Source organism: Embiotoca jacksoni, unplaced genomic scaffold, assembly GCF_022577435.1.
Source record: "Embiotoca jacksoni isolate LCO1_2020_lvr unplaced genomic scaffold, fEmbJac1.0.p SCAF_16, whole genome shotgun sequence".
In the NCBI taxonomy this organism is placed as follows: Eukaryota; Metazoa; Chordata; class Actinopteri; family Embiotocidae; genus Embiotoca; species Embiotoca jacksoni.
The window spans coordinates 5835105-5861501 of NW_027185296.1; the positions used below are offsets into that span (position 1 = coordinate 5835105).

Here is a 26397-nt window from a genome sequence, read left to right on the forward strand (position 1 = left end):
GTTAATATTGCCTTTACAGAGGTTTTGCCTTTATTATCTTACATAAAGTCCAAGTGGTCCAGGCTCCCCTATTTCACCTTCATCTCCTGCATCCCCCTGGAGAAACATGCAAAAAACAAATGGCAGTGACCTATAACTGATAAGTCCAGTTCAATGCAGTATTTAAAATGTTCTTTTCACATATTCTTTTAAGTATACTCACAAGGTCACCTTTAGGACCTGGAGGTCCCCTTGGCCCTGGGTTTCCCTATAAGGGGTTCATACAGGAGTTGTTGTTGTCATCATGTGATAAAACTGCTCAATATATATACGTTGCATAATGAAAACTTTTCACAAAGAGATAGCCATCATGTTTATAGCTTACTTTTTGAAAATGAAAAATTCCATGAAAGGTTTAGCAATTCACTATCGCCCTCCAAATACTACTACTAATAATAATATTCTTCTTATCATCATCATCATCATCATCATCATAAATTTGTATCATTGTGTCTCTTGTTTATATATAATGTGACCATGCCATCATATGCAAATCCCAAATACTGTAAATGCAAACCAACTTCCAAAAACACATAACTTTTGTTTCTGGATTCTACACTTTTTTTTTTTTTTAATACCTGAGGGCCACGCACACCAGGAGACCCAACTACTCCATCTGGACCAGGCTCTCCCTGAAGTAATACATGTACATGGTGGACATTTATGAAGTCATAAGCATATCATCATCGAATCTCTATTAGAAAGAGTACATCTGTAAGTGTTTCGTTACCTTTGGTCCAGCTGCTCCTCTGATTCCCAGTTCACCTTGATGACCCTGACAGCACAAACAGTTCTTCAATAAATAGTGTTTTATTCTCAATTTTTATTGCCACTTTGCTGAACTACATGTTCACTTACTGGAGGCCCTTTAACTCCTAAGACACCTTGTAGTCCTCTGGGACCCATTTTGCCCTAAGTAAAGAAATTGATAGATTCTCTTCTTACACTGATGGTATCTCATTATTTAGTCCAAAGTAAATATTGGTGTGATATTTTTGTAGTAGTATATTGCTTCACATCACTCACATGGGGGCCTTGGGGACCACTAAAGCCTGGAGCTCCAATGTCTCCCTGAAAACAATAAAAAGCAACAATGGCTGTGGAATATTTACATAGGTATTGTTATTTATATGAAAAGCAGCTATGTGTAAGTGTGAGTTAGTGAGCTCTGTGATACTGACTAGTGGTCCTGATGGTCCTGGGAAACCAGCAGTACCCCTTGCTCCGGGCACGCCCTGTAAACATTGGACTGTTTAGATGTTGTAATGTGCCTCATTCCAGTCATTACTAACAAACATCAGTAAATTTAAAAAAAAGATTGCTTTTAACAGAGTAAAAAGGTCTTGTTGAAAATGCATGTTATAATGACATCACGTTGAAGGAGCCATGACAGGGGCTCTCATTTAATAGTGAAGTCATCTGTACTTACTATGTAACCAGGGACCCCAACGAGGGCTCGGACTCCTTTATTTCCCTGTTTAGAGTAAGACAGACAAACAGGAATCACATAAAACAACCCTCCTTGAAAACAACTAAAACGGTTGTGTGTGTGGTGGATGCTTGACCTGACCTTGTGTCCTTTTAGTCCTTTGTTTCCCTGTTGTCCTGCCTCTCCCTGATAACCCTAAAGGCAGAGAAAAAGACCACTTTATGAAAGGTTTTTGTAGATTCAAAACACTTCCTTACACCAAGTGCCAACAATTTGACACTTGAAAATGTGCACCTACATTGAGACAGAAAGATAAATATATACTAGATGAATATATACACGAAGGCCTCCACAGTTTTAATCCCTATAATATTAGAAGTCCAGGCCACTCTTACCCACTCACCCAGCTCCCCTTTGCTGCCCTTCTCTCCTCTGTAGCCCTTGGGACCCTGTAAAGACAAGGAGGATGTGAATTAGTAACACTACAACTGACTGAATTTAGATGTGGAAACTGCATAACAGTTTGAAACTATGAAACTGTACACTTTTTCATCCCAGTCAGCAGATTTACCTGTTCTCCAGGTAAGCCTGGATGGCCTGGGTCAGCATTCTTTCCTGGGGTCCCATCTCCTCCAGGTCGGCCCTGGGGACCCGGCGTACCTTGTGGTCCAGGACTGCCCTGGAGCATGACAGAATATGTTACGCTTATGCTGCTTATCTTCTTTCACAAGAAGTCACATAATAGAACCACAGAAATTTACTGCCCACAATCCCCATAATTATTACGTGATATAACCAGGTAAGAATCCAGCAGTTGTCCTGAGCAACCACTTAATAATACCATGGCAACATACGTGAACTCCCAGCAACCACTGAAACACATTATCAACCACCCAAAGTTATCATAGAAATGACTCAATCCATTTTAGGGAACCACCATAACACAACCTAATAACTGACCTCACACTAACCACTACCAAAGACACTAGCAACTGCCTAGCAACACTGTAGCAACCTACTGCTGATGTTGGCTTAGTCAGCAGATCCTTTTTCTTTTTCTAGTATCTCTATCACACCATGGAGTGCTACATACAGTATGTCAGTCAACTGAATACATAATTATTCAAAACCATAGTTATGAGTTCAACGTGGAGTTTTAGGGACAAGAAGAGCAGACACAGCGATAATTTACTGTGAGTGAAACTTAGCATGGCATTAATAAATGTGTTAGATGTCTTATTAAAGTGGTAACAAGCAACTCCCCATTAAAGACTCTGATAAGATGCAAATAAAGAAAAGATACCTACAATTTTCCCTTGAACTCCTTTTGGTCCTTGCTTTCCGGTAATTCCAGGTGGCCCCTGGACACGAAAGTTGTGACCGGAGTCCATATACAATATGTTTGGTATTGTTATAGTATGTAAACTATTACATTTAGATTGTTAAATTCCTTTTCAAGTTATGTATAAAGCCTTCACTTACAATTGGTCCATCATCTCCAGGAGGTCCAGGAGGCCCCGGAGGCCCCTTAAGTTTCTGAGGATATATGAAAAACACAATGTGTTATGGCTCAGGCCCACCATGTCTTTATAGTCTACATTTGCAAATATATACAGAATGTTTCAAGATCAAATGTATGCATTAACTGTCTTTAAGTAGATAAAGTAATAATACGGTAAGCTGTTTCTGTAACTGAAGTTCAGCAGCGCTGCAGGGTTTGATTTGTGCTGTGATAACAAAAAACGTATCACAAAAATAAAATCTTAGGAAACATTTTTGAGAAAAGGGGATTTAAACAAATACCTACCGGCCAGGAAGACACCAGCTTTTTGTAAATTTTCTTTTTCTGAAAGGAAACCATGGAGAGTATATTAATTTACACTATATTATTAACTTTGCAAAATTTAACTACTAGAGGCTACAAGACATGTCACCTTGTCAGGTTTGCAACAATACTGTGGTAACCCTCAGTTATAGAGGTGACTGTTGTCAGCGTGTGAAATACACGTGAACATATAGGCTAGTAATTGTATGATATGGGTGGTCATGTGACTTCTTAGGGTTGGATGTAGTGTGTGTGAGCGTGTGTGTGTGTGTGTGTGTGTGTGTGTGTCTGTGTGTGTGTGTGTGTGTGTGTGTGTGTGTGTGTGTGTGTGTGTGTGTGTGTGTGTGTGTGTGTTTGTGTGTGGGTGTGTGTGTGAGCGGGTGCACTCATGTAAACAGCAGCAATACAGAGAGTGAAAGACAGGCAAAAATCAATCAAGTGGCATCCCTAAAACAACAATAAATATTGAATTTCCTTACTTGTTGGCCAATAGTCAGCCACAGATACATTGAGCACCTGTAATAATCCTATCTCTGACACTCAAACAAAAAAACAACATCATTTGAAAACCATAAGAACATTCGCAAATCAAAGAACTGAGTTACATTCAGTTCAATGTACATAGGGTGTTTGGTTATTGGAGCAGATCCACAGCAGCAGTTTACCTTGAAAGCCTCCCACTCTTCCTCAGACATTTTGAACACAACAATGGCAGGCATCCCAGGAGGACCAATAGGGCCTCTGTATCCTGTCTGCCCGGTCCTGCCCATAATGCCTTGATAGCCCTTAGAAGGTAGAAAACAATAAGGCTCTATGATGTGAAAAGCAGGTTGACTTTATATTACATTGTTGTCTTTTGGATTAGATTAGTAGTTAAAATAAATCAAAGATGCATTAAGACATTTTGACTGCTATAAGGAGTTAGGAAATAAAACCAAAGTCCTCTAATATGAACTACATAGAAACTTCTGTGTAAATTTACTCACTTTTGCTTAAACTACTTAAGATGGAACTGGGAGTTACTGTACATGAACTTTAATTAGGGAATGCATATGTTCTTGATTACTGTCAAAGAGCCCAGTTTATATTAAAAACAAACAGATAAACCATTATGATTATAGAACATAAAATCCGGACCAGTATTTTTTGTTTGGTTTTGGTCAAATGGAAAACTGAGACAAGATATAATTTCACAACTCCAGTTTTATGGTGCACATTTATTTCATTGAGTGATATTGGATATAAGTTACATGAAAACTTTCTTTACCAACCTCTGATTTCTTTCTCTCTTTCTAAGCCTATGTGAACCACAGACTTTTATAGTGAGAAAATACAAGAGCCTACATAATTTGAGACTGTAAACCAAAACAACAGGCTAAAAGTGGCTAAAAGGGGTTAGAACCTGCATAGGGCTTCACAGTTGGGTATATGTTGATGAGTGGACTCTCAAATTACACAGGCACATTTGATTACATATTTACCCAAACATTTCTTAGAGCTTCAATTTGACACATACTTTGTCTCCTTTGGGTCCTGGCTGTCCTGGTAACCCTGGTCTACCACGCAAACCCTGAAGAGAGAGGGTGAGGTAGAATCTTTAGATCATCTGGAAATTAAATGGTTATAATTTTTCTTGAATGTAAGATTAATTAATAAAAACAAGTCAAAATATTTTGAAACCTTTGGTTTAATAATGCAGACACAAAACAGTGATAGTTGAGTATTGTGCATATATCTTGGGGTATGTTTGATAAATCAAACGCATGGTGGAAATGGATAAGGACAAAGATAAATAATGACCTTTCAGTTAAAAACAACGCAAATAGTCTCTAGTCTGAGATACCAGAACCTGGTTGTGAGTTCAGACTTACAGTACCACAGTTTAGCCAGAGGAGGGAGACAATGCTGTTCATTGAAGAGACTAATACTCTACTACCACACACACACACACACACACACACACACACACACACACATACATACAGAGACACACACACACACACACACACACACACACACACACACACACACACACACACACACACACACACACACACACACACACACACACACACACACAACCATGACTTTCTAGGTGCTAGAATTGACACAGATGTATGTTGCCGCCAAAATCATTCAGCTCCATGCAAACTCAATTTCATCCAAGGTCACGACAGAAAATTAGATGAGTATATCACACAAATATGATTAAAATGTGCTGTGCCATTTGTTTATGCAGTTATAATATCATTGCCACTCTGTGAATAAATCTTATGTTTAAAGTGCAGAGGATTGTGAAAACAAAAATAACTTCAATGTGAAATCCAATCTCATTCACACACAGTTACTAGAAAATGTAAACAAGGTCTTACCCTTTGACCTCTGATGCCAGGTCTGAGTCTTGCCTCATGACGTCTGAGTGTGTATGTAGGAGGCTGATTGGCTGCTTTAACAGTCTGTTGTGGAGGTTCAGTCCCTGACTGGATGATAAAGTCTGCAGTACTGGACTGGGAGATCAAATCCGGTGAGGGCTGAGTGTAAAAAATGGCAGCGTCATAACTTTCCTTTTCCATCTCTGCATGTCCGCGCCCTTCCTCCCCCACCTCTAAATCGGTCTCTGTCCCGCCCTCTTGCTCTCCACCTGGATATGATATTGTCTCTTCAATGTTTTCCCACTTGTCCTCCATTTCCTCTTTTTCTTTTATATCCCTGGCTGAAACATTACCCATCTCATTCTCCATGTCTGTGGGACTTAGTGCTTCTCTGCTTTGCAGTGTGGGAGTTAAATCACTCAGGCTTGAGGCTGGATATTTCTGAGGTGCAGCAAAGTGCTCTGTTGTTGCTTGTTCTGGTGATGCATCTTCTTCTATTGTGCTAAATACTCTAAAGGAGGAACTACTGACTTCTAAAACTGGAGGTGTAACCACTGATGATGATGCCTCCTGTCTCTCTTCCCTCATTCCTCCTTCTTCAGATGGAGGGTACACGGTAGGAGCAACAAACCCTGATTCTGTGGTGGGGTCTGAGAGCAGAGGAAATGTAGTAACAAACTGTACAGAAGTTCTTCCTGTACTTGTTGTCTCTGCATGACTTCTTGATGAGACACCAGGAGCTGTGGGGCGTTCTGTCTCAACACTGTCCAAGGCAGTCATGACATTTATTATGGAGCCCTCCTTGGCTGTATTGGGAGCTTGATGATTTTGTCCTGAGAGTAGAGCAGCTTTAAGTATTCTGACAGAGGGAGTCACTGTTATGATACAATCTTCTGGGCTCCATGGTTCCTTCACTGTCCCTGATGTATCAGAGTATGAATTAGAAAGCTGCTCATTTCCAGTCAGAGAGGGAGGATGTGGCTCAGCATCACCTTCAGTTCTCGCAGTCTTCAGTTTGTCCTTTTCTCTTTTTGTAGAGCTTGTAGTTATTGTATCCACGCCAGCCGGTGTTTTTAATACAGCTTTGGTATTTCCATCATGTACATGTGGAGCAGGATGTGAAGTGCTGCTCACTGGATGCAGCCCTGGTGTCAGCTCGGGGTCAGTGGCCTGCAGAGTCGTGCTTTGAAGGGAATTTTCTACTCTGGATGATACTCTGATCTCAGGATGACTGGTCACCTCATCATTAGTCTCAACCTGCTGGGAAAGTTTAACAGAGGGAAATTCTTTGAAGTTGTATCTATAAATTCTGGACTGTGGTGTGACTGACATTCTCCTCAGTCGATTATAGAATATTCTACACCATAGAGAAAATAAAAAAAAACCAATAATCTTGTAATAACAAAAAATGCGACACAAACAACAGCAAAGTGCATACAGAAATGAGCGTAACACCTCCAATTTGTAAATCTGAGTCTGACATATTACACTTCCAAAGAAAAATGCTTCTGGTGGACTCACATACAAGCATAAAGTGCACTTAGAGTCCAAAACAAATCAAATTCTTAAGATGTCAAAAATACTCCCTCTGTTGCCTCCATAGGTACACAGCCATTTTACTAACACAGAAACCCGGAAATTATTGTGGATAACTATAAGTAAAGACCACACATTCACATATCAATAAATCAATAAAAGACACAAAACAGGCAGTACATATGTAGCTTTTAGAACAGCATGGAAGATTTCGTGAGGCGAAGGATTGATTATTTAAGGCCCTATACATCAATCAAATCACCAACACAGGTATAAAATACAGTATCTCCTCAACTGTCCATTAGCTTTTTTTTGCATGCAGTTTGGTGAGTGATCATTTCCAGTTTGAGAAAAATAGACTTTGACTAAAGCTTGATTACCTAATAGTCAGATCTAATGAATAAATGAATTCTGGGTAAATTAAGATTTAAACTCAAAAACTCAGTTCTGAATCTATAATCCTATTAGCTCAGTGTGTACTTTTAGATGAACACAACAACAGGAATAACCAATTTATTCTTAATTAAATAACCATCATTGATTGTCTTTTATGTTTTTGGATACACTTCACCTGGTTGTAAAGCTGATATATGATATCAGGAGAAATGAACAAACTGACAAATGTTATCAGAAACAAACCTTGTATGTAAAACCCTTCAGAGAGTTTGGTTACTGACAATTGTGTGTTTGTACCTGTGTGTCCGACAGAGGTGAACATGTGCTGCTGTGATCCCCACAGTGCTGCTCAGCTGCTGAAGGATCCCCAAAGACAAAGAACATCTGCCGAATGGCCTCCTGAACACACCACAAACACACAACTCATGGAAACGTTTCCATCTTATCAGAGGACACTTACTAACTTACTAGTCTGACTGTGCTATCGATACACATGCCACTGCCATTTTCTTTTTGCCCTTTTCATCCAGAGAAAGTAGAAAAACAATAATTTTCAGGCGAAAGTATGACAAATGACTGCCAGCAGCGGCACTGAGCATGCAAGAAAAAAATTACCCAGTTCTTTGTAATTACATACACCCATGCTTTAACTGATAAAGCACCGATTGATCTTAACTTCATCCTCATTTGAATAATATGAAGGTGAAACTGAAGAGTTTCAGAGGTTAAATTCATCTTTTTGCAGAGAAAATAATATTTTCTATGGTACTATGGTTGATCCTTTCATGTGGTAAGAACAGCCAAAATCTGATGCCGAAACTATTCATAAAGTACAAGAATCCAGAATAATCTATAGTGACTTTGTTCATCTAAATTAAATCCGTGAAGCTTTTCAGAGCCCTCTACTTTCCAATCTAGACACTACAATCCAAATAGAAACAGTTCAGTTTCTTCCACAACTTATCAGCAAGTTAGAGAAGTTCAACGTGAGCCTATCAACAATATTTTCACAGGGACAATTAGTGTAATATAGAAAATCAGACTTACGCAGTTTATGAGCAGCAGCATCAGCATAACAGGGCCCTGCATGGCTCCTGGTAAAAGGTAACCTGTGGACTCGTTTGTCTGAACTGTTAAGTGTCTGTTAGTCAGAGCTCCACCCTGCCTGACACACTACAGAGTCTGCACTTGGCAAACACACACCCCTTTCTTGGAGGCCTGAGCCCAACACCAGCCCGGCTGACCCCACCTTTACAGCCCAGAGCGATGATAAAATGAACAGACCGAGCCAGGTACCTGCAGTTACAGCAAGAGAGATGTCTCATTCAAACAGACACAACTGCCAAAGAAGTGAGTTTGGGATGAGATTTTACTGTCCTCGGAATCACAGCTTTGTCAGCTGAAGGGTTACAAGTATACCAGCTTTACATTGGCTCAGATGTAAAGTTTAAGTTTAGACATAAAATTTAAGTGTGCTTAAGGTGGAATTTGGAATTTCTTATAAAAGATTTTCATTTATGCAATTAAAGGGCTTGTTTTATATTTGAAGATTCCATAGATCTTATTTGACTGCATTCTGCCTAATCTGACATTAAACTTCACATTGAGCCCTTCCGTTTTTGTCTGTGGTTCGGAGGTAAGGACTGTGGCCCAGGTGAGGAATTTGACATGTGGATCAGAAGAGCGAGGGGCAGCTGCCTGAGGAGGGTTGTGTCGAGTGAGGCTGGGGCTTACGGTAAAGGGTGTGCAGTTGGGACGCAAAGCCCCACCCTACAGCACCGAGCTTCATCTCCTGCTCTCCTGCAAACAGCAGTCCAGGTGGAGCTCCGGTTTGCACTGTAAGATGGAGACGGAGAGGCCACAGTCCATCTCACAGGAAAGCAGCAGGAAACCTGTCAGACAGAGCTGGGAGAAATTTATACAGCAAACAATTTCGGAATTTTGGTATCAATAAAGTTCACGTAATACGTTTGCTCTACCTCAAAGCTTATATGTGCAGATTTTATACACTCAAGGCAATTGAAACTGCACTAATAGTTCCTGGGATTGTTTAATTTTCGACAAACACAAACCTGTGCCATCAAAATAACTTGATGCAAATAGTGACATAACGACTTTTACACATTTTAACTTTCAACCCAGAAAGTGCCAATTTCAGGCTTCAGTGAGGAGTTTGGGGGTCAAGCAACTTATAGGTCTAAAACTTACCTAATACCAAGCCTAATGTCTTTCTTTCTACATAAACTATATATATTCTTTGTCAAAATAACTCGAAGACATATAAAGATTAACCTTCGGTTCTGATGTTTCATCCAACGTTTCAAACATTGCTGTAATTCTTACTGCTTGCCTACATTGGTTGATAACATTATGTTGATAGTAATAAAGAAAAACGGTTGCATCCCTGGAAACCCAAAAAGTGAAGTATTGCTTTTAATTTTTAAATTAATATGCAACAACAAAAAATAAGCAAAAAAACATCCTAAAACATTATTGCGCAACAGTTTCACACTGAAAAACTCAGGTTAATCACCTTCATTAGTACTATGTGTACTAATACACCTAGATAGTACCTAAAACAGACATTTTGTCTTAATTTAAGACCAACACTCACACTAATGTGTTTTAGTGCTTTGCAAAACACCTAAGCCACAAATAATATGAATATTTGTTTGTGTATGATCATGTTTGTCTCTTGTGTGAGAGTATTGAAGATGTGTGTGTTTTGTATTCCCACTCAGTGTTGTTCTCACACTGAGGACAGTGAAGAGTCTTGGCCCCACCTCTAGCTGTAGAAGCTCCTCCCACTCCTGCCCTAAAACAACCTAAAACAACCAGCGTTGACCCAGACGCTGCGTTGACCCGAGCACACTCGGCTCATCTGGAAACCTGACATATAAATGTTAGAACACCAGCAAATAAATCTACACATACATAAGAAACTCCCACACATACAGTATTTCTCAGACCCACACACTCATGTATGAATGTATGTATTCACTGGACAGTTGTGAGACAAGTTTACAGGACAGTACAGATGTTAAGTTCCATGGTTCACAGAGAAACTAAAGACTGTCCTCATGGAGAGCTGCTTCGCATTTGACTGCTAACTGTATCACAAAGCTGGCAGATTCAGGCGACATTAGTTGTCTGTGGGTAAACATTCAAGGTCAAGCTTAACACCTCAGCCTGGAGCTGAATCCTTTCAATCTAACCATTTTGGAAGAAGAATCCACCTTAGATAAACAAGTTCACTGCAGTCAGGTGGGACCTTGTGAACTCTGTGAATATGAAGAATTATATTTTCATTAATCTGTTTTATCTACAGGGGCAAAAGTCTCTATGTACATTATCTTGTGTTAATTTGTGTGTAGTTTTGCCTCATGAGAAACAAACAACAAACCTTCCTTTATTTATTTTGTGCTTTCTGATATGCTGGGCAGCCTCTGTCATGTCATTATGAGTGGCTGACTGCATGTCCAAGAGCTACAATAAACCCACTTCTGCAGACACAAGACAATATGGATTATTAATAACAGTATCTGAATATCATTAGCCATTTACAACAAGATTGATACAGTCAGAATATGTGACCCTTGACTTTAGCAGTAAATGAAGAACAGTGAAATCAGCCTTGATCAGATCAAGTATGATCAGTGGAAATCCTGAAACAAAGCATTAGGATTCAGAGAAGCTGAAGTCTGGTCCATTTGCGGCTGACTGTTTTAATTAAAGCTGTGTGTCATAAATGTGGAGGTTTCAGTGGATACTTAATGCTTCATGTGGACAAATTACAACACAATATGATTCCCATGTGCTCATCCACTTTAAACATGAAAGCTGAAAATATGAAAGCTACAGCATTTACAGCTAAATATAGTGCTCAGCCTGGTGCTAATGACTACTGATTAATATAATTGCTTTAAAATATTAAATGGTTTAAAAGTGGTTAGAATTGCCTCTTATGTTGCTAATTTTAGACTAGTGTGGTAACACTGAATTCACAAATAGGCAAAAGTTTCCACATACAGAAATTACATCACCTAAAGGTTTCTTACCACAAAACTCCAGCAATGGCCACATTTCCCTCAGACTTTCCCATGATCCTTCGCTTCGTCAGGTTCAAGAAAACACTGCAATGGTGCGCTCCATCTGTGAGATTGGCTGTCTGGTTTCAACATAGGCAAACAACGCTGAGAGCAGAGCACCGTGATGAGACTGACAATGACGCTGCAGAAAAAAAAAAGAGCAGCTCTGCATCATCTCTTCTGAAGACTGAAGAGAGGACTGATGCTAGAAAACACATCAGCTGCTGTTAAACATGGACGAGAGGGTTGGGACTCACTTGTATCCATCTCACAAACACAAACAGCTTACTGTACGTTTTGATCTATCAACAACAAACAACAAATATCTCACCTGCTGTGTGTCTGTGCTCCATACTGAATCCATAACACCTGCTTATTTTGGAAATACTTGCCAACAAAAGTTTCTGGAGGACTGTTTAAAAAAAAAATCATAAAATACTTTTTGTTTTGTGCTGATTAGCAACAAGGATTATAGAAAAGGCATTACTAGGCAAAAATTTGCTGTATTACTCATGTACAGCATTACAATTATTCACAGTTAACCACGCTTTCAGCTGATGTTTGTTCATTGAGTTTGTCTTCTAGGAATGGTAGGATTTTAACTTTAATTCGACACTAAACAGGAGGGAAGTGAGAGGCAAGGAGTGTAAAGAAAGAGACATGAAACAAAGGTCCTAAACTGGACTTTACAGGGTCCGTTTACTTCACCCCGAGGCCTGAATGTGCCGTTCCAATTTTATATTTCTACAGGCTCATTTTGAAAATGCCTTCCGTAAGCACAAGAATATTGGTGTCCACCTTAAACACAGAAAATCCTTGATGTTGTCATTTAACTTATGTATTTACAAACTAATTTAATTCTGGCAAAATGAAATGTAACTGTATTCTTGATAGTGATTTCACCGAGTGCAGAAAAGACAATTCATCTCCTTTTAATGGTCCTTTGAACAGATTTGTAAATACTCCTTTTTGTTTAAGTCAAAGACAGGCAACATGATTAAAATAAAATATAAACAGTGCAATAAATTAAACATTGATTTATTTTGTACAGTTTATACTACATATTTACCAGAACGCTTCTCTATCTATTAAAATCCAGATTTGTTAGGGAACTCTTTGGGCAAGTTTCCCCAGGCACAGATCAGGCTGCTCTGTACAGACCGACATCAAGGTTTAAGTCCTAGGCTGCACTGTACATGTTAAGCACGGTCCTATATATATACTACAGGCTGAAGCCTCAACCTAACCTGTATAGTGTAGAAATCAAGTCTTGTAGTCAACACACTTCGAAGGAGGTTTCTCTGCTAAAATACGTCTTTTCCAGAGCAGGACTTGTCTGTTTGAGGCTCCAGCAGGTGAGTGCGACCTCTGACCTGTGGATCATCAGTCCAGATATGTCCTGTGTTCACATTTTAAACTCAACATATCATAACAACACAACAGCACATGATATAAATATACATCTCATTTAGAGGGAGCAACAAATAGTCTAAAGTTTGGGAATGTTTAAAGATGTAGATAGTGAATGCCGGGAATGAGAAACAATTCCAGCTTTTATAATTACTTTGTTGGCAAAAATGAATGTCATTTGACATCATGGAAACACTAAAATAAGAATAATCAGGCAGCTCTAAGACAAAACTCTCTCACATATCTCTCATTATCACTGTTACCATGATCATGCATGTAGAAATTACTATAACTCTGAAGCACAGAAGATACCATGAGGCTTGTTTCTACGGACAAAAACAAAAGTGACGGGAACAATGTGGCAGTTAACAGAGAGACAAACCATACCGCATCTGTGATTCCTCTTTTGTTAAAGCATCCATGTTGCATCACATGTATAAAGGACATTAAAATTCTCACCACTTTCGCCATCACATAACAGAAGGCAAAACATCCTGAAGAGGACACATCCCCGGCTCTATGTACAGGAAGAAAAATGGCTTTCGTCACCTCTCTGACAGAACAGCGACAGCAGTCATCCAGCACAGAAACGAGGCGAGTGAACATCCTTTTGGTTTCGCATAGCAACAACACCCAGGTTGTCTGTCCTACAGATGGTTCGTCTACTGGCTGAAGCCTTTACCGTCCATGAACAGAGCAGATGCAGGCCTCAGGGGTTGTGTGAGATCTGTACCGCTCTGGTCTTTGTGATGTTTTGGACATGTTGTTATTATATTGATTGATCTGTAGGGTTAAGTGTCACTTCTAGTCGTTGTGGTTCTCACAAGCCTTCATTCTGCGTCCCCGATGAACATCCTTTCAGAAGATTTCAGAGGACAACAGATTACAAATTCAATGGTCCCGTTTCCTTTGACAAAACATCTCTAATTGTGTAATCTGTTCACGATCTTCAGCATCTTTTTCACACCCAGGGCTGACATGACTCTGCACTGTTCTCCAGTTGTAAGTACACTATCACTGTTTTCACATTATGGCAGAAAAACAACTCGCCCATCATGAGAACTTCAGCTCACTTCAGCTCACTTCAAGGTCTGGATCTTGATTCACTGTATTGGCTATCTATTGATTAGTAACTGTTCATTGCCTGTGAATCTTGTGGATACTCTTGCTGTAAACAGGAAGTGTTGGGGATGGCTGGTTTCCAGGTATAAACTGGCAAAATTTTTCTGAATTTAACCTCTGTTTCATTTCTACTCTTACAACTATCCACAGTAAAGACAAACAGCGACCTTCTCAAATGACCTCAACATAAAATTAAAGTACATTCATCTCATTACATGTTTACATGCTACCTGTATGTTCACTTACACAAAATGCACTGAAATCCATTTCTTCGGTTGATTTGGACTCCTCGGATTTGACCATATTTTGTTCAAATAACAATCTAAACACTAACTTGTGTGGGAAGGCTTGGCAACACGTGGGTTTGCCGCAGTGAGCTACTTATGGCAGAGTCAGGCTCTGCTGTTCTCTCCATTTGGCAAATTTTCTCTATTGAGAGCGCGCACACACGTAAACACACATTCATGTCCACACATGTGGTCTCCCTCCAGCTACGACAAACACACACAAGGTCACGTGCAGACAGACACCAGTCTCCAGATAAACAGCAATGGTGCACAGTCCTGCCTGTAATGCTACTGGTGCTGAGAACATCTGGTTCTCAAAGCCACCTTGTGGTGTCACGTGAGCAGCTCTGACGTGCCCAGTTGCTCCGTGCATCTTCTTCATTGTCCTCTCTGATTTTTAGCAGCGGTCGTCCTCGTCTGTGTCACTTAGCAGCTCGCTGGCGCCGGCCGGACTCGCCTGGCCCAAGTGCTTGCGGAAATGCCCATTAGGAACCTGCCAGGAATGTCTGAGCTGAGGGGCGGAGCTTATGGCGTTGGCCCGTCCCAGGCTGGTGGCCATGGCAGACTCAAAGGTCAGGGTCTCCTTCTCGCCGGCTTCACCGCCACTGAGGTCCTCGTGGAAAGGGAGGTAGGGCTCCGATATGTAGCGGTGAGGAGATGGGTGGCTTGGGCCTGAAACCTGACCTCCAGATGACCCCTGACCCGCAGACAAGGAATGCAGTTCCTTGTCAGCCCTCCACGAGGTCTCTGTGGAGCCACTGGGGCCATCCTGAGGCTGGGTCTGTTCCTCAGAGGAGGCTGCTGGTGTAGGGGAGGTGGTGTGGGCTTGACAGATGAGAGGAGAGTAGGAGATGTAAGGCCGCGGGCGAGAAGGTGTCTGGGGCAACTGACGCCGATTACGAGGAGTCCCCGACTCTGAGGCTGAGTGTGCAGGGCTGCCTGATGCGTTCACCTAAAAAAAATTCAAACACAATAGTGAATAAAGTTCTGTTATGTACTCTTTCTGCTGCAGGACTGCTGGTTTTATTAAGGTTGTTCACTATATTAATTTCAAATCATGATACAAACATTGGGTCACAAAGCCTGAAACTGGTCCATTAGAGTGTAATCTACCCTGCTGGGCTCCCACCTGTTTCTGTAAGGTATGTGTGCGTCCTTCACTTGGTGAGCGGGACCTTCTCCTCTCAAATGAAGGGTCCCAACTTCTCTCCTCAGAGTTGCAGCGGGATACGTCAGGGGACAGCAGGTGACGTCGTTCCTTCGATCGCCCTCTCTCGTGACTACTTGTTTCTTTGTGGTTGATTCTGGGGCCTAAAAGTCACATTTCAGTGAGTCAAAAAAATATCTCCTCATGCATATCCTAATGTAAAAAAACAAAATGACTACACCAGATTAGCTAATTTCAAACCCCTAATCAGTATTTTTTTCACTATGAAACATTCCGATACAATGATATAAGTGAAGGAGTTATATTCCTAATTCGTCTAACAAAACATCAGATAGTTTCAGATGTGACTGACATTCAAATAAGCAGGAGCTGAATGTCACCTACATCTCAAATTATTAAGAAGCTCTGATCACCTCCTCTATATGTTCCCCTTTGTCTATCGGTAAAAAAGTTTCAGAAGAATATTTTTCATTCTGCCTCTTTGAAAATATTCTTGTTTCGTATCTAACAAATTGTGAATCAGACTACAGGAGTTGTTTCAGTGTTGTAAGTATGTGTTAAGTGACCTCTGTAGCTCCTCTGTCGGGGTCTGTACGTGCTGTCTGGACTGACTCTCTCCAGAGAGTGCTGTTCCTGCCACAGTCCGTTCACACACTGATCTCCGATGGTGGAGAAGGAGCGCTTCATCAGCTTACTGTCTGCCGACATCCCGGGCTACATACATGCAAAACAACCAGAAGATGCATCGCTGAAGTAACCGTGAGCGAATACCTAATCAGCACGCAAACTCTCTCTCTGGTGGCTGTAATGTCTGTTTTAAAATATGCACGCAAATACAAGTATACCTACTGTATGTTGTGTGGATTTCAATTGTATTGATTTTTTTTAGCACCTCCTAATACAAGATTTGTTAAGTACAGGATATAGATTTGAATAGAGGTTTTTTTCTCTTTTTTACCTGTGGATCAACAGCCAGTCTGGGCATGGAGGACGCTCTGATAGATGCTGTCCTCTGAGGTGATTTAAGAAGTGTCGGGTCGTGCATTGCCTGCTGCATCACTTGGTTATACTCCACTACGTCTGGCACCTACACAAAAATGACAGAGGGAAAGGATGAGTGTGACTTATTTATTTCATGCGTACCCAGTCTATGATAAAAAAAAAAAATGATAGTGATGTGACATACCCTCATAAAAAGCAAGTAATTTATTTGATATTTTTTATCTCTGCAGAAGGAAAACTAGCAATAACACAGCAAATCACAGTGTCATGCTACGATTGTGTAGAATTGGCAGCTGACATCTGTCCAAAAAAACAAACAAATCCACTTCCGTCTACTTTTATCGAGCAGAGGAACCAATGACATAGTTAATTGCCAAATATTTAGAGATATCTTAAGTGTTTACCAGTGTGGGTAAATGATGGTGAGGGTGGTGCTGATGCGGATGGTGGTAGGGGTGGTAAGGTGGACGGTATTCATCGTCCTCCTCCTCCTCCTCCTCCTTTTCCTTCTCCTCCCTGGAGCGAGACAGCGGCTGCAGGAACATCTCTTGGGGAGAGATGGGGCTGAGAGCTACAAAACCTCCTCTTGTGCTGAGAGGACACAAAACAAATCATGAAGGGCAGCTGCAAAAGTCAACAGATATTTCTGGTCCTGCCATCATAAATAACCATGAGCTAGTACAAATAACTGTGAGGAGATTAAAAGTTGAATGTTTACAGAGCAGATCCAGCACTGTGCCCGAGGAATGACAGAGATTTGGCGTTGCATAGGATTTCTTGAGGAAGAGAGGAAGCGTCCATACGCTGGAACATTGGAGCATGTTTCTGTGGAGAGAGGAAGACAAAGGAAGATACAGGAAATTAAAATGGGATAGATATGCTGAGTGACAAGCTGTGTTACACAATGTATGTCACACACTATTTCATTCACTATAACCCTCATGTTATCGCAGACCTGCCACTCACACCTGCCCTGCATTCCCACCACTTTGAGCACCTGCTCTTATCTTTCTCTGCCTCATTGACCTGCATCCACTTCCCTCATTAGCCCTTCAGTATATACCTGTGATTCATGCTCATCCATTGCTTTCTCAGCGTTTCTTAGTTTGCCAGCCTGTTTTTCTACCTCTGGCCAGTCCTCTGTTTTTTTTTTTTTTTAAATTTTTTTTTAACAATCTCAGGTTTGTCCTTCCTTGTTTGTACCTTGCATTGATTATTACCCAGAAAACTACACATTTCATTTAACTGTCTGTCTGTGTGCTGTGCTTTTGAGTCTATTATATCTGAGTTGTGACATCCTACATCTGGTTAATCATTCAAGTCAAATTTGAGAGGATACAGATTAAGTTAGTTCAGTTTAAATATATATGACAAGCCATTCAAAAATTAAATTACAACAAATCAACATCAGTGAATGCTAAGTGGTTTGTGGGAATATAATTATGTACATAATATTGACATAACACAAACACAACAATTAAAACAAAAACAAGAATTTACAAACTAAAAGAAAGAGATGTACCTGTTCCTCCAGTTGTTGTCGAAGCTTCTTGGCTTTGTTCTGCTTGTAGTAATCCATGATCATCATGGCGGCATAGATCTTCCCGATGGTCATGTCACTGGCTGTGAAGGAGAAAGAAGACCATCAGACCACATATATTAACCTTCAACACTCCACTAATGGAATATTTATTTACTGGTAGAGAAATAAAATATATATTTCGTTTCTCTGATACTTGAATTATTGTACTGATAAATAAGAGATGTAAGGCTGATTTCACCTTTATGAATTGGAACTAGCAGGTCGAGAGCCTTCTGAGAGAGGTGGGGCCAGATAACACTGATCTCTTTCTGCAGATCCAAATCCATTTGATTTCTATCTTCACCTCCTGGAGATAAAACAAAAACACAACTTTTTGTAGTTTTAGTTGTACATCACAGTATATACTCTGCTCGTCTGTAGGGTTTTGATATCATGTCTCACCTCTGGCTATCTTGATCTCAAGGGCAGTGCGGATGAGGGCCATGAGGGTGGACGTGAAGTGGACGGACATGTCATCGTCCACAGGCATGTTCATTAGGACTAGTCTCTGATGGCAGCAGAGAAAGCATCAGTCAGTCATCAGCAGCACACCAGCCAACAATGACAACACACTGCAATAGTAGGAAACCCAGAGCAGTTATAAAAGACAATTTATGTAATTAATTAATCTTCTTGTTATCTCAACATAAATACAGTTTTAGTGGTACTCCAATTCCCCAAAGCTTGCCATGTAAGAATAACATTTCATTTAGCAAACAGAACTAATAATGTCAAACAAAAAGACTATTTTACACTGATCACAAAGGTCACTGACATACTCAATCATAAAACCAAATTAAACAGGTTTCAGTCCAAAAACTAGAACTTTATAACTGTGTTTGCTTCCCCACTCATCCATTTATCTGTCACCAAGATAATTACAGAAATAAATCCTGATTTCAAGGCAATAAGCTTGAAAACAATTATGGGTGACCACAAACTTAACAAGAACATTTCCATTTAAGCCATCATTTCCTGTGGCTCAGTTTCCAAATAGCTGTTACAGTACATCATTAAATTTACTTTGAAATGAAACCCCACTGATGGATACAGGAGGACTAAGAGGGCAAGCGTGTAATTATTTCCTGAAATATAGAAAATGGTTTTGACAACTGATTAGAAGATAGGATAGAATATATATATCTTTTTTTTATTCAAAAAATTTGGCAACCAATAATCTGATGTTAATCTTGCCCCCAACTGTCCTTCTGTAAATGGAGGCTATACAATGTATGCTTGTTTATTGAATAAAAAATATTTCATTACAATGAAGCATGCTTGCAGGCTCACTCACATACATATAAACAACACAATTACGTAGAGTACATACAGTGCGTCATATAAACACACTTATGAGGAGGCACATGCAGACAGGTAGATGTAAGAAACAAAGACATGAGTCAAGTATGAAAGACATGAGAACATCTGACAGCAGGTTTCTCCATATGACAATATTTAGCATGTAGATGTTTAACAACTTTCTCGTTAACGTCTTCTATAATATACGTTATCTACTGCAGTAAAAATCGCCCATCATCAGATATCAGCAAACATAATGACGTCCTAGTTCTCTGCCAAGATGCAAAGCAAACAGGCAAATCCTTAGCAGCGCTAATCATCTGCCAGTGGACAAATACTCAAACTTAAAACTGCTTCAACAAGCAATACTGCATCAGAGAATCAACACAAAAAGATGCTTGGCTTTTCCAATGTATGACACACAAAATGAGGCTTTACGGTGCTCATCTCTGTCAATTCAAATATGAAGGCAGTGCCTGACAGTCTGGTGTTTTGGTCTACCTTATATGCCAACTTGGAGGGGCATTTCTTGCCCAGGCCAAGAGGTGGCGACATGTTGGTCAACATCTCATACATGTCAGTGTAATGGATACGACCACTGGGGGTGCCAGGTAGCCATGAAGATGAGGATGAGGAAAAGGGGGGAAAAAAAGAGAAAGGAAGAGGGGAAGGACGGGAGAGAGATGATGTTGGAGGAGGAAGGATTGCCGAAGGATAGCGGAGGGGAGGAGCACATGAAGGGGCAAAGGGTAAAAAAGAGAGGATGGAGGAGATAGAAAAGAAAGGATTATTCCCAGGCATCACACACAAGGAGAGAGTAAAATAGGAGAAATAAAACAGGTTGTATTCTTTCTATGCTTCCAGCATGGGGCATAGAAATCTAGGGAAGGAGAAAAACCTAAGATGAGAAAAGGAATGACAGCCTCACTGGATCTGGTGTAAACATTAAATACTTACATTGTGTGTTGCGCTGTATGTGTGTGTGAGGGGATTACTAACTACTTTAAACCAGATCCAGAAGGTAGAAAGAGACAGGATTCCCTCAAATCCCTCCGCAACTGCATCAAAACCAAGCTACAAGTGCTTTAATTGAATTAAAAAGTTCAGGTTCATTCATGAATCTGGGTGAATGAGGGACGTCCTGTGGCTTAGTACCCCGAGACTGAAGTGTTGTCATTCTTTAACCCGAGTAACACACCCCTACAGGTCAAGCAGAGTGGTGAGAGTCGGTGTGGGGAAGGAAAGGAGGGAGGAGGAGGAGGAAGTCAGGGAAGATCCCACATAAAGGAGGCAGAGGGGAGGTTGGTTGACATGGGGGAACCAAACCTTGCATGCCACCCTGTGGGGGCAATTCTTTCCAAAGCCCAGGGGAGGGGAGATAGTGCGTACAACTTTGTACATCTCCTTATAGTGGATCCTACCACTAGAAAGAACATACACGTCTTTAGTTGTGTTAAGTTGACATGACACACTCAAACTGTAGTGCACAAAAAGTATGAATGAGGCTTTGTGCTCTTGGTTAAACATGGAAATCCGGCAGGTTTGTGACAATAATAAACCAGAGGTGAATACATGTAAAAATTACCCATGAATGTTGACAGAAAATTCTTGATTACGATTTTAAATTATGGAATTAATACTGCAGTACAATATAATATTTCAACATGCTGGCTGGATGCTCACTTGCACAACATTACTCTGAATTTGTAACTGTTGTTAGTCCTCGTTCAAGCTGGTTAAGATGCTGTTCACACTGCTTTATATCCAACATTCGATATTTGTTCCACCGAGTCAAAGTTTTTTTCAGGGTCATTCCAAATATTTCCCAAGTTGTTGAATATTTAAACTGTCAACCAGTGGGTCTTTAAACAGTTAATTCTTGATTTACAAAACCCACTGCAGCAGCTAGAATAATAAAGTATTTATCTGATTTCATATTTATGACAGATATACCAACCACAATTAATAGAGTACAATGGAGCCCTACAGCGATGTTTATATTATACAGTAGCAGCAACCATACTTTAAAGTCGTACTGTCTACTTTCCAACTTAAATATCCCTCTAGGCATGTTTGAAAAACTTGAGAAAAAAAAAAACTTTTCTTTGAAAAATAGAAATTGTCAAAATGCTATCTACACTTCCCCGTTCATTTATAAATCCAAACTTTATATGCAAATATATCTCATGTCCAAAAGTTGAACAACTGGTCGTTCTCACTGTAGGTGCGGGGCAGCATTCATGTTTACAAATCACACTTATGTACATTGCATGTTAAGCCAGGATTGGCTTCAACTCATATGTTCAACTCAGATTTTAGGTGAGTGCAGAGAAACTTCCTTCTTCAGCAGAAGAATTAGAAAACAGTCTGCCCATGTTAAACTGAGATACTGTTCACTGTCTCATCAACAAGGTTCAGGACACTCATTGATATAAACTCTACAGCAGTTATAGACTCTACACATGCCATAAATGTGAAATCTAATCTCTTTATCTGTGAGCTCATCACATCTAAAACAAGGTGTGTTACATTAATGCGATTCTTAGTATACTATGTATCATTACTCTTTTACATTAAACATTGTTTATACTGCATACATCTGCACTAATACATATTTTGTATTTTATTGTGAAATTTGTGTTTTTTTATTTTGGTATTATATTATAAAATATTTTGTGTTTGTTGTATTTTTCTCTCCTGTATAGCTACTTGTTTTTTGCTCTTTTCAGTCTGACTGTTTACAGCTCCACACCAACATAAATCCCTTGTATGTGAAAACTTCCTGGGCAGTAAATGCACTGCTTACTTTGATTCTGAAGTCATTATGCTCACGGAAGGTCAAATAAAACTGTGCTGTTCCCTTGACGTGAGCAAAACACTGTAGTCTCTCAGTCATTTGCATCACTACTCTGCCTCCTGCCTTTATGCTCTGACAAGTGTCAGTGAGAGAAATTCATGTGTTTTCTTTGCCCTTGGAGAGTAAAGTGTTCACTATTATCACATCACTTTGAAAATCTCTGGGTGGCTAACATAGCCAAGGTCAGTGCTGATGCTTGTGCAGCAAGATAGTTTCCCTCCTTCGTTAGGTTACATTCAGACTGTATTATAACAGACTGAGCATTGAGTTAACTAAATTGTTTTGACTGTCTCTATTTTATTTCAACTTGACACTCATTTAAAACAACAACTTTTGTGTGTTTACAGGAGTTTTTCAGCTGAAATGTTGATATTCAGCAGAGTAAAGACTCAGAGACACTGACCAGGCAGCTCGATCATACTCCCCCCAGATTCGGACAAACTCGTCCAGGTGATGGGGACCCAGGATGGACGAGTCTCTTGTGAGATATTCAAAGTTATCCATGATCACCGCCACAAACAGGTTCAGCATCTGCATGGAGGTCAAGACATGTAAAAAGTAGAAACTACATGTAAAGGTGGACGGTGCTTGAGTGGGAAAATATGGTTTCACAAAAGTTAGTGTTATTTTTGCTGCAACAACCCCAGTGGACTTATTCTTCATTTTACCAAGAAGGAGCTAAAAAAGATGAAGGAGACAAAGTAGAAATAGGCAAAGTCGGAGCCACAGCCCCCCTCCTGGTCAGAGGCCAGTACTGCGGGGTGAAGAGAGGTGTCCGTCTCACACTGCTGCCCCCCGAGACACGACAACATGATCTCCTGCCACGACTCCCCTGTGGCACTCCTGCATACACACATTATAAAACACCAGGAGGAGGAGCTGGTTAGGATTCACACTGTCCAGCTCACAGTTGATTCACAGCTAATGTCTGCCATCTGGAAGGTGCAATCAAAGCATCAAGCGAGACTCGCACCCCCCACTTTAGAAACAGCTTTTAGGTACGCCGAATGTGACACCTGGCTGTGCAGTCTAATGCACACATTTACAGTACATCTGGCAACTTATTCAGGCATGTGTAATTTCATTTGTGCATTTCAGACTGCTATAATCCACAGTAATAAGAATTTTATCAGAAGAAATGTGTTATTCAGTGAACCAGATGGAGCAAATGAAGAGCACTTTAGATCGCTGCAGGAGCAGTTTAAGTGAAAGAAACAGAAGTAACCATTTTGAAGCACTGATGTTAAACCAACGGACGAAGTATTGACAATTCAAGCTCCAAAGACTGTGCTTACCTTGATAAAGTGTGCAGGTGCCAAAATGTCCTACCTGAACAGCAGCATCAGAGCACCAGAGAAGGTTTTGAAGTTGTTGTGCTGGTTAATGTGAGTCTCCTCGTTCAGCTTAATGTTCCCAAACACCTGATTTACACAGAATTACGCAAATATGCAAAAATAAAATCAAAAGGCAAACATTTTATGAAATGTATTTCACCATGAAACAAATACACTCAGACAACAAAGGGACACTGTGTAAAAATAGCTAATATAGCACTGATAAACACTGATACGTGTCTTTGCGACTTCTGACCTGCATGCCAATGATGGCATAGATGAAGAAGAGCATGGCGATGAGCAGGCAGACGTAGGGCAAAGCTTTGAAGGACTGAACGAAGGTCCACAGAAGGATACGGATGGTGTAACCTTGTCTTAGCAGTTTAATCAGACGAGCTGCTCGGAACAGCTTCAAGAAACTCATGTTGAACGTGTCAACAAACTGGCAGAGAGACACAGGAGAGGGGAGGGAAACTGTGAGTGGAGGTGTTGAGTGATGTCAGCTTCTCATAAAGTACTGATGTCAACCTAATTCTGTTCATACTTAATCATGGTTTTATTACCTGCAAGTCCACCACGATCTCAGTGATGCTGCCCAAGACGGTGATAAAGTCAAAAATGTTCCACGTGTCTCGAAAGTAGTTCTGTTGAAAGAGGAGAGATGCTCTGAATCATTTCTTAAGAGTCTTTGAATTCACATTCAGGCTGCGTTTTGCTCTTTTGTCTCACCAGAAAGCCAAAGGCCATGATCTTGAGGACACACTCGACAGAGAAGAGAACAGTGAACGCCGTGTTCAGGTGCTTCAGTACGGCCTCATACGCTGGCGGGGCAGAGTAATACTGAAAATACAGAGCAGGCAGGGGTTAAACTACAAAGTGATCTTTGTCATAAGTTAGATAGAAAAGTGGAATATTCCCTGACCGGTTCACTGCACATCAGCCTGCTCTCTGAAATCAGTGTGAACGTCAGCCATGCACCCTGCAGATCTACAGGTTGATGGAAGATTCCTCCAGACCCATAAATAGTGCCTCTGTCTATGCACCTCTCATCTGTCGCACTATAAAAGGAGTCATTCCTCTAGGGGCGGCAGCCACAGTTAATGAGGTCATGCTAAATAGCAGCGCCTGGACATTATAGATCAATATTTAATACCGGCTGAGTCACTCAGCGTCTGTCTGTCTGTCTGAGCCACCGGTGCAGCCCAAGAGAAGGCCGGTTCAGGAAATAAATACTGCTGAGGGAAGCAGGGGAAAAAAGCATCAGCAGAAATACAAACATCACAGTGTGTTGTGAGTTTCTCTCGCATATCACTCATATCATTTTCTGATCTGAAAGCAGAGTTGAATACGTTTATTCTTTTGTCACGTCCTCACCTTCATCATCAGAACAATAGTGTTGAGAGCAATCATGGCCAGGACGGTGTACTCAAAAGAAGGCGACACAACAAAATGCCACAAACGGTACTGGAACGTGTGGCGGTTCTGCGGCATGTATCGGGTCAAGGGTTTGGCACTGATGGCAAAATCTATGCACGCCCTCTGAAATTCAGAGAGAACAAACAGGGAAGGCAAAAGGAGGAAACAGTGAAAAACAGCAGTATCAAACTATCCTGTTTCTTTAAGTGTTTGCTTTTTTTCTGTTTGCTTTAACTCTCAAAGAAGAAAAAGAAAGTTTCCCATGAGAACATTTATAGATTTAAAAGGAAAATGCACCTCAGTTAAATAGGCTTCATTGACTGTAAATCCATATTTTGCATACAGTAAAGACATAGAAAGGACAGACAGGGAAAAACAAGGTGTGACTAAATTAAATGTGAAAAAAGGAATTGCAAAAATTCTAACAAAGAAAAGACTAGTGGAAAGGTCATGGGTCATTATAAGCATAAATATTACACTTTTCTGGCTTTTCCATCTGACCAGAAGACCTGTGTTAACAAGAACCAGCCGGCTCGTCCTAATGAGCATGTTAAATTCCATTCCGCTGATCAGATCACTAAATTACACCTATGCTGATGCCTGCACGTTTTATTAATGTCTGAACAAGACATGCTGCTGTTAGGAAAAAGATCGAGACACGAATAACGTGCTGTCATCAATACTCCCTCACCTCATTCTTCTCCAGACTGCACTCCTCCATCATCTTATCCCCCTGCTCCTGGAAGGTGATGATGATGAGAGCCACAAAGATGTTGACGAAGAAGAAAGGGAAGACGACAAAATAGATGACGTAGAAGATGGACATTTCCATCCTGTTGCCGTGGCTCGGACCTCTGTCCTCCTCTGTCACATCGACGGAGTGCTGCAGGACCCTGGCAGACCAGAGATGCAATGCTAATGAATGCTAACATTATAAAAGCACAACAAAGTGGAAAATTAAGACAATATATCTTATACTTTATTAAGAAAATGTATCACACTGCTTCCTATCAGTCCCCAAAGACGTTAAACTGAGACACTGTGTGCAGGAAAGTTTCCCCTTTTGAACTGTTATACTTTGAAGATGGAAAACATTGTTATATCCATCATGAGGTACAGCAACTTTTAGTTCTGGTAAAAACTGTTTGGAAGTATTTGTTCACTGGGGTGGAGATCAAATGCGACTTTGCTATATGGAGGAGGAAATCATTTTAATTCATTTCCCCAGCAGCAGT

General features: G+C 40.5%; 2 protein-coding genes across 2 annotated transcripts in view; both read right to left on the reverse strand.

The window, feature by feature from the left end:
- Positions 1-1234: 1234 nt before the first annotated feature.
- Positions 1235-5671, reverse strand: LOC138198812 (collagen alpha-1(XXIII) chain-like). The gene is made up of 11 exons (XM_069150474.1): positions 5666-5671; positions 4810-4863; positions 3959-4078; positions 3276-3314; positions 2951-3004; positions 2776-2829; positions 2040-2147; positions 1872-1917; positions 1610-1663; positions 1469-1513; positions 1235-1274 (listed from the first exon to the last, which is right to left on the reverse strand). Exons 3-10 carry the CDS (start codon positions 4061-4063, stop codon positions 1506-1508), a joined length of 468 nt encoding a protein of 155 aa, XP_069006575.1. The 5' UTR covers positions 4064-4078; positions 4810-4863; positions 5666-5671; the 3' UTR covers positions 1235-1274; positions 1469-1505.
- Positions 5672-12601: 6930 nt separating this feature from the next.
- The window catches only part of LOC138198813 (voltage-dependent R-type calcium channel subunit alpha-1E), a 101394-nt gene continuing 87598 nt past the window's right edge, over positions 12602-26397 (reverse strand). The window contains exons 32-49 of the mRNA XM_069150475.1: positions 25854-26055; positions 25121-25285; positions 24476-24586; positions 24310-24390; positions 24003-24188; positions 23742-23833; positions 23081-23255; positions 22816-22943; positions 20057-20153; positions 18659-18764; positions 18456-18563; positions 18197-18297; positions 17393-17499; positions 17079-17265; positions 16631-16759; positions 16239-16386; positions 15634-15815; positions 12602-15456 (exon numbers count right to left, since the gene is read on the reverse strand). Coding sequence (XP_069006576.1) covers positions 14902-15456; positions 15634-15815; positions 16239-16386; positions 16631-16759; positions 17079-17265; positions 17393-17499; positions 18197-18297; positions 18456-18563; positions 18659-18764; positions 20057-20153; positions 22816-22943; positions 23081-23255; positions 23742-23833; positions 24003-24188; positions 24310-24390; positions 24476-24586; positions 25121-25285; positions 25854-26055 — 2860 coding nt within the window. The 3' untranslated portion in view covers positions 12602-14901. The remainder of the gene's footprint in view (positions 15457-15633; positions 15816-16238; positions 16387-16630; positions 16760-17078; positions 17266-17392; positions 17500-18196; positions 18298-18455; positions 18564-18658; positions 18765-20056; positions 20154-22815; positions 22944-23080; positions 23256-23741; positions 23834-24002; positions 24189-24309; positions 24391-24475; positions 24587-25120; positions 25286-25853; positions 26056-26397) is intronic.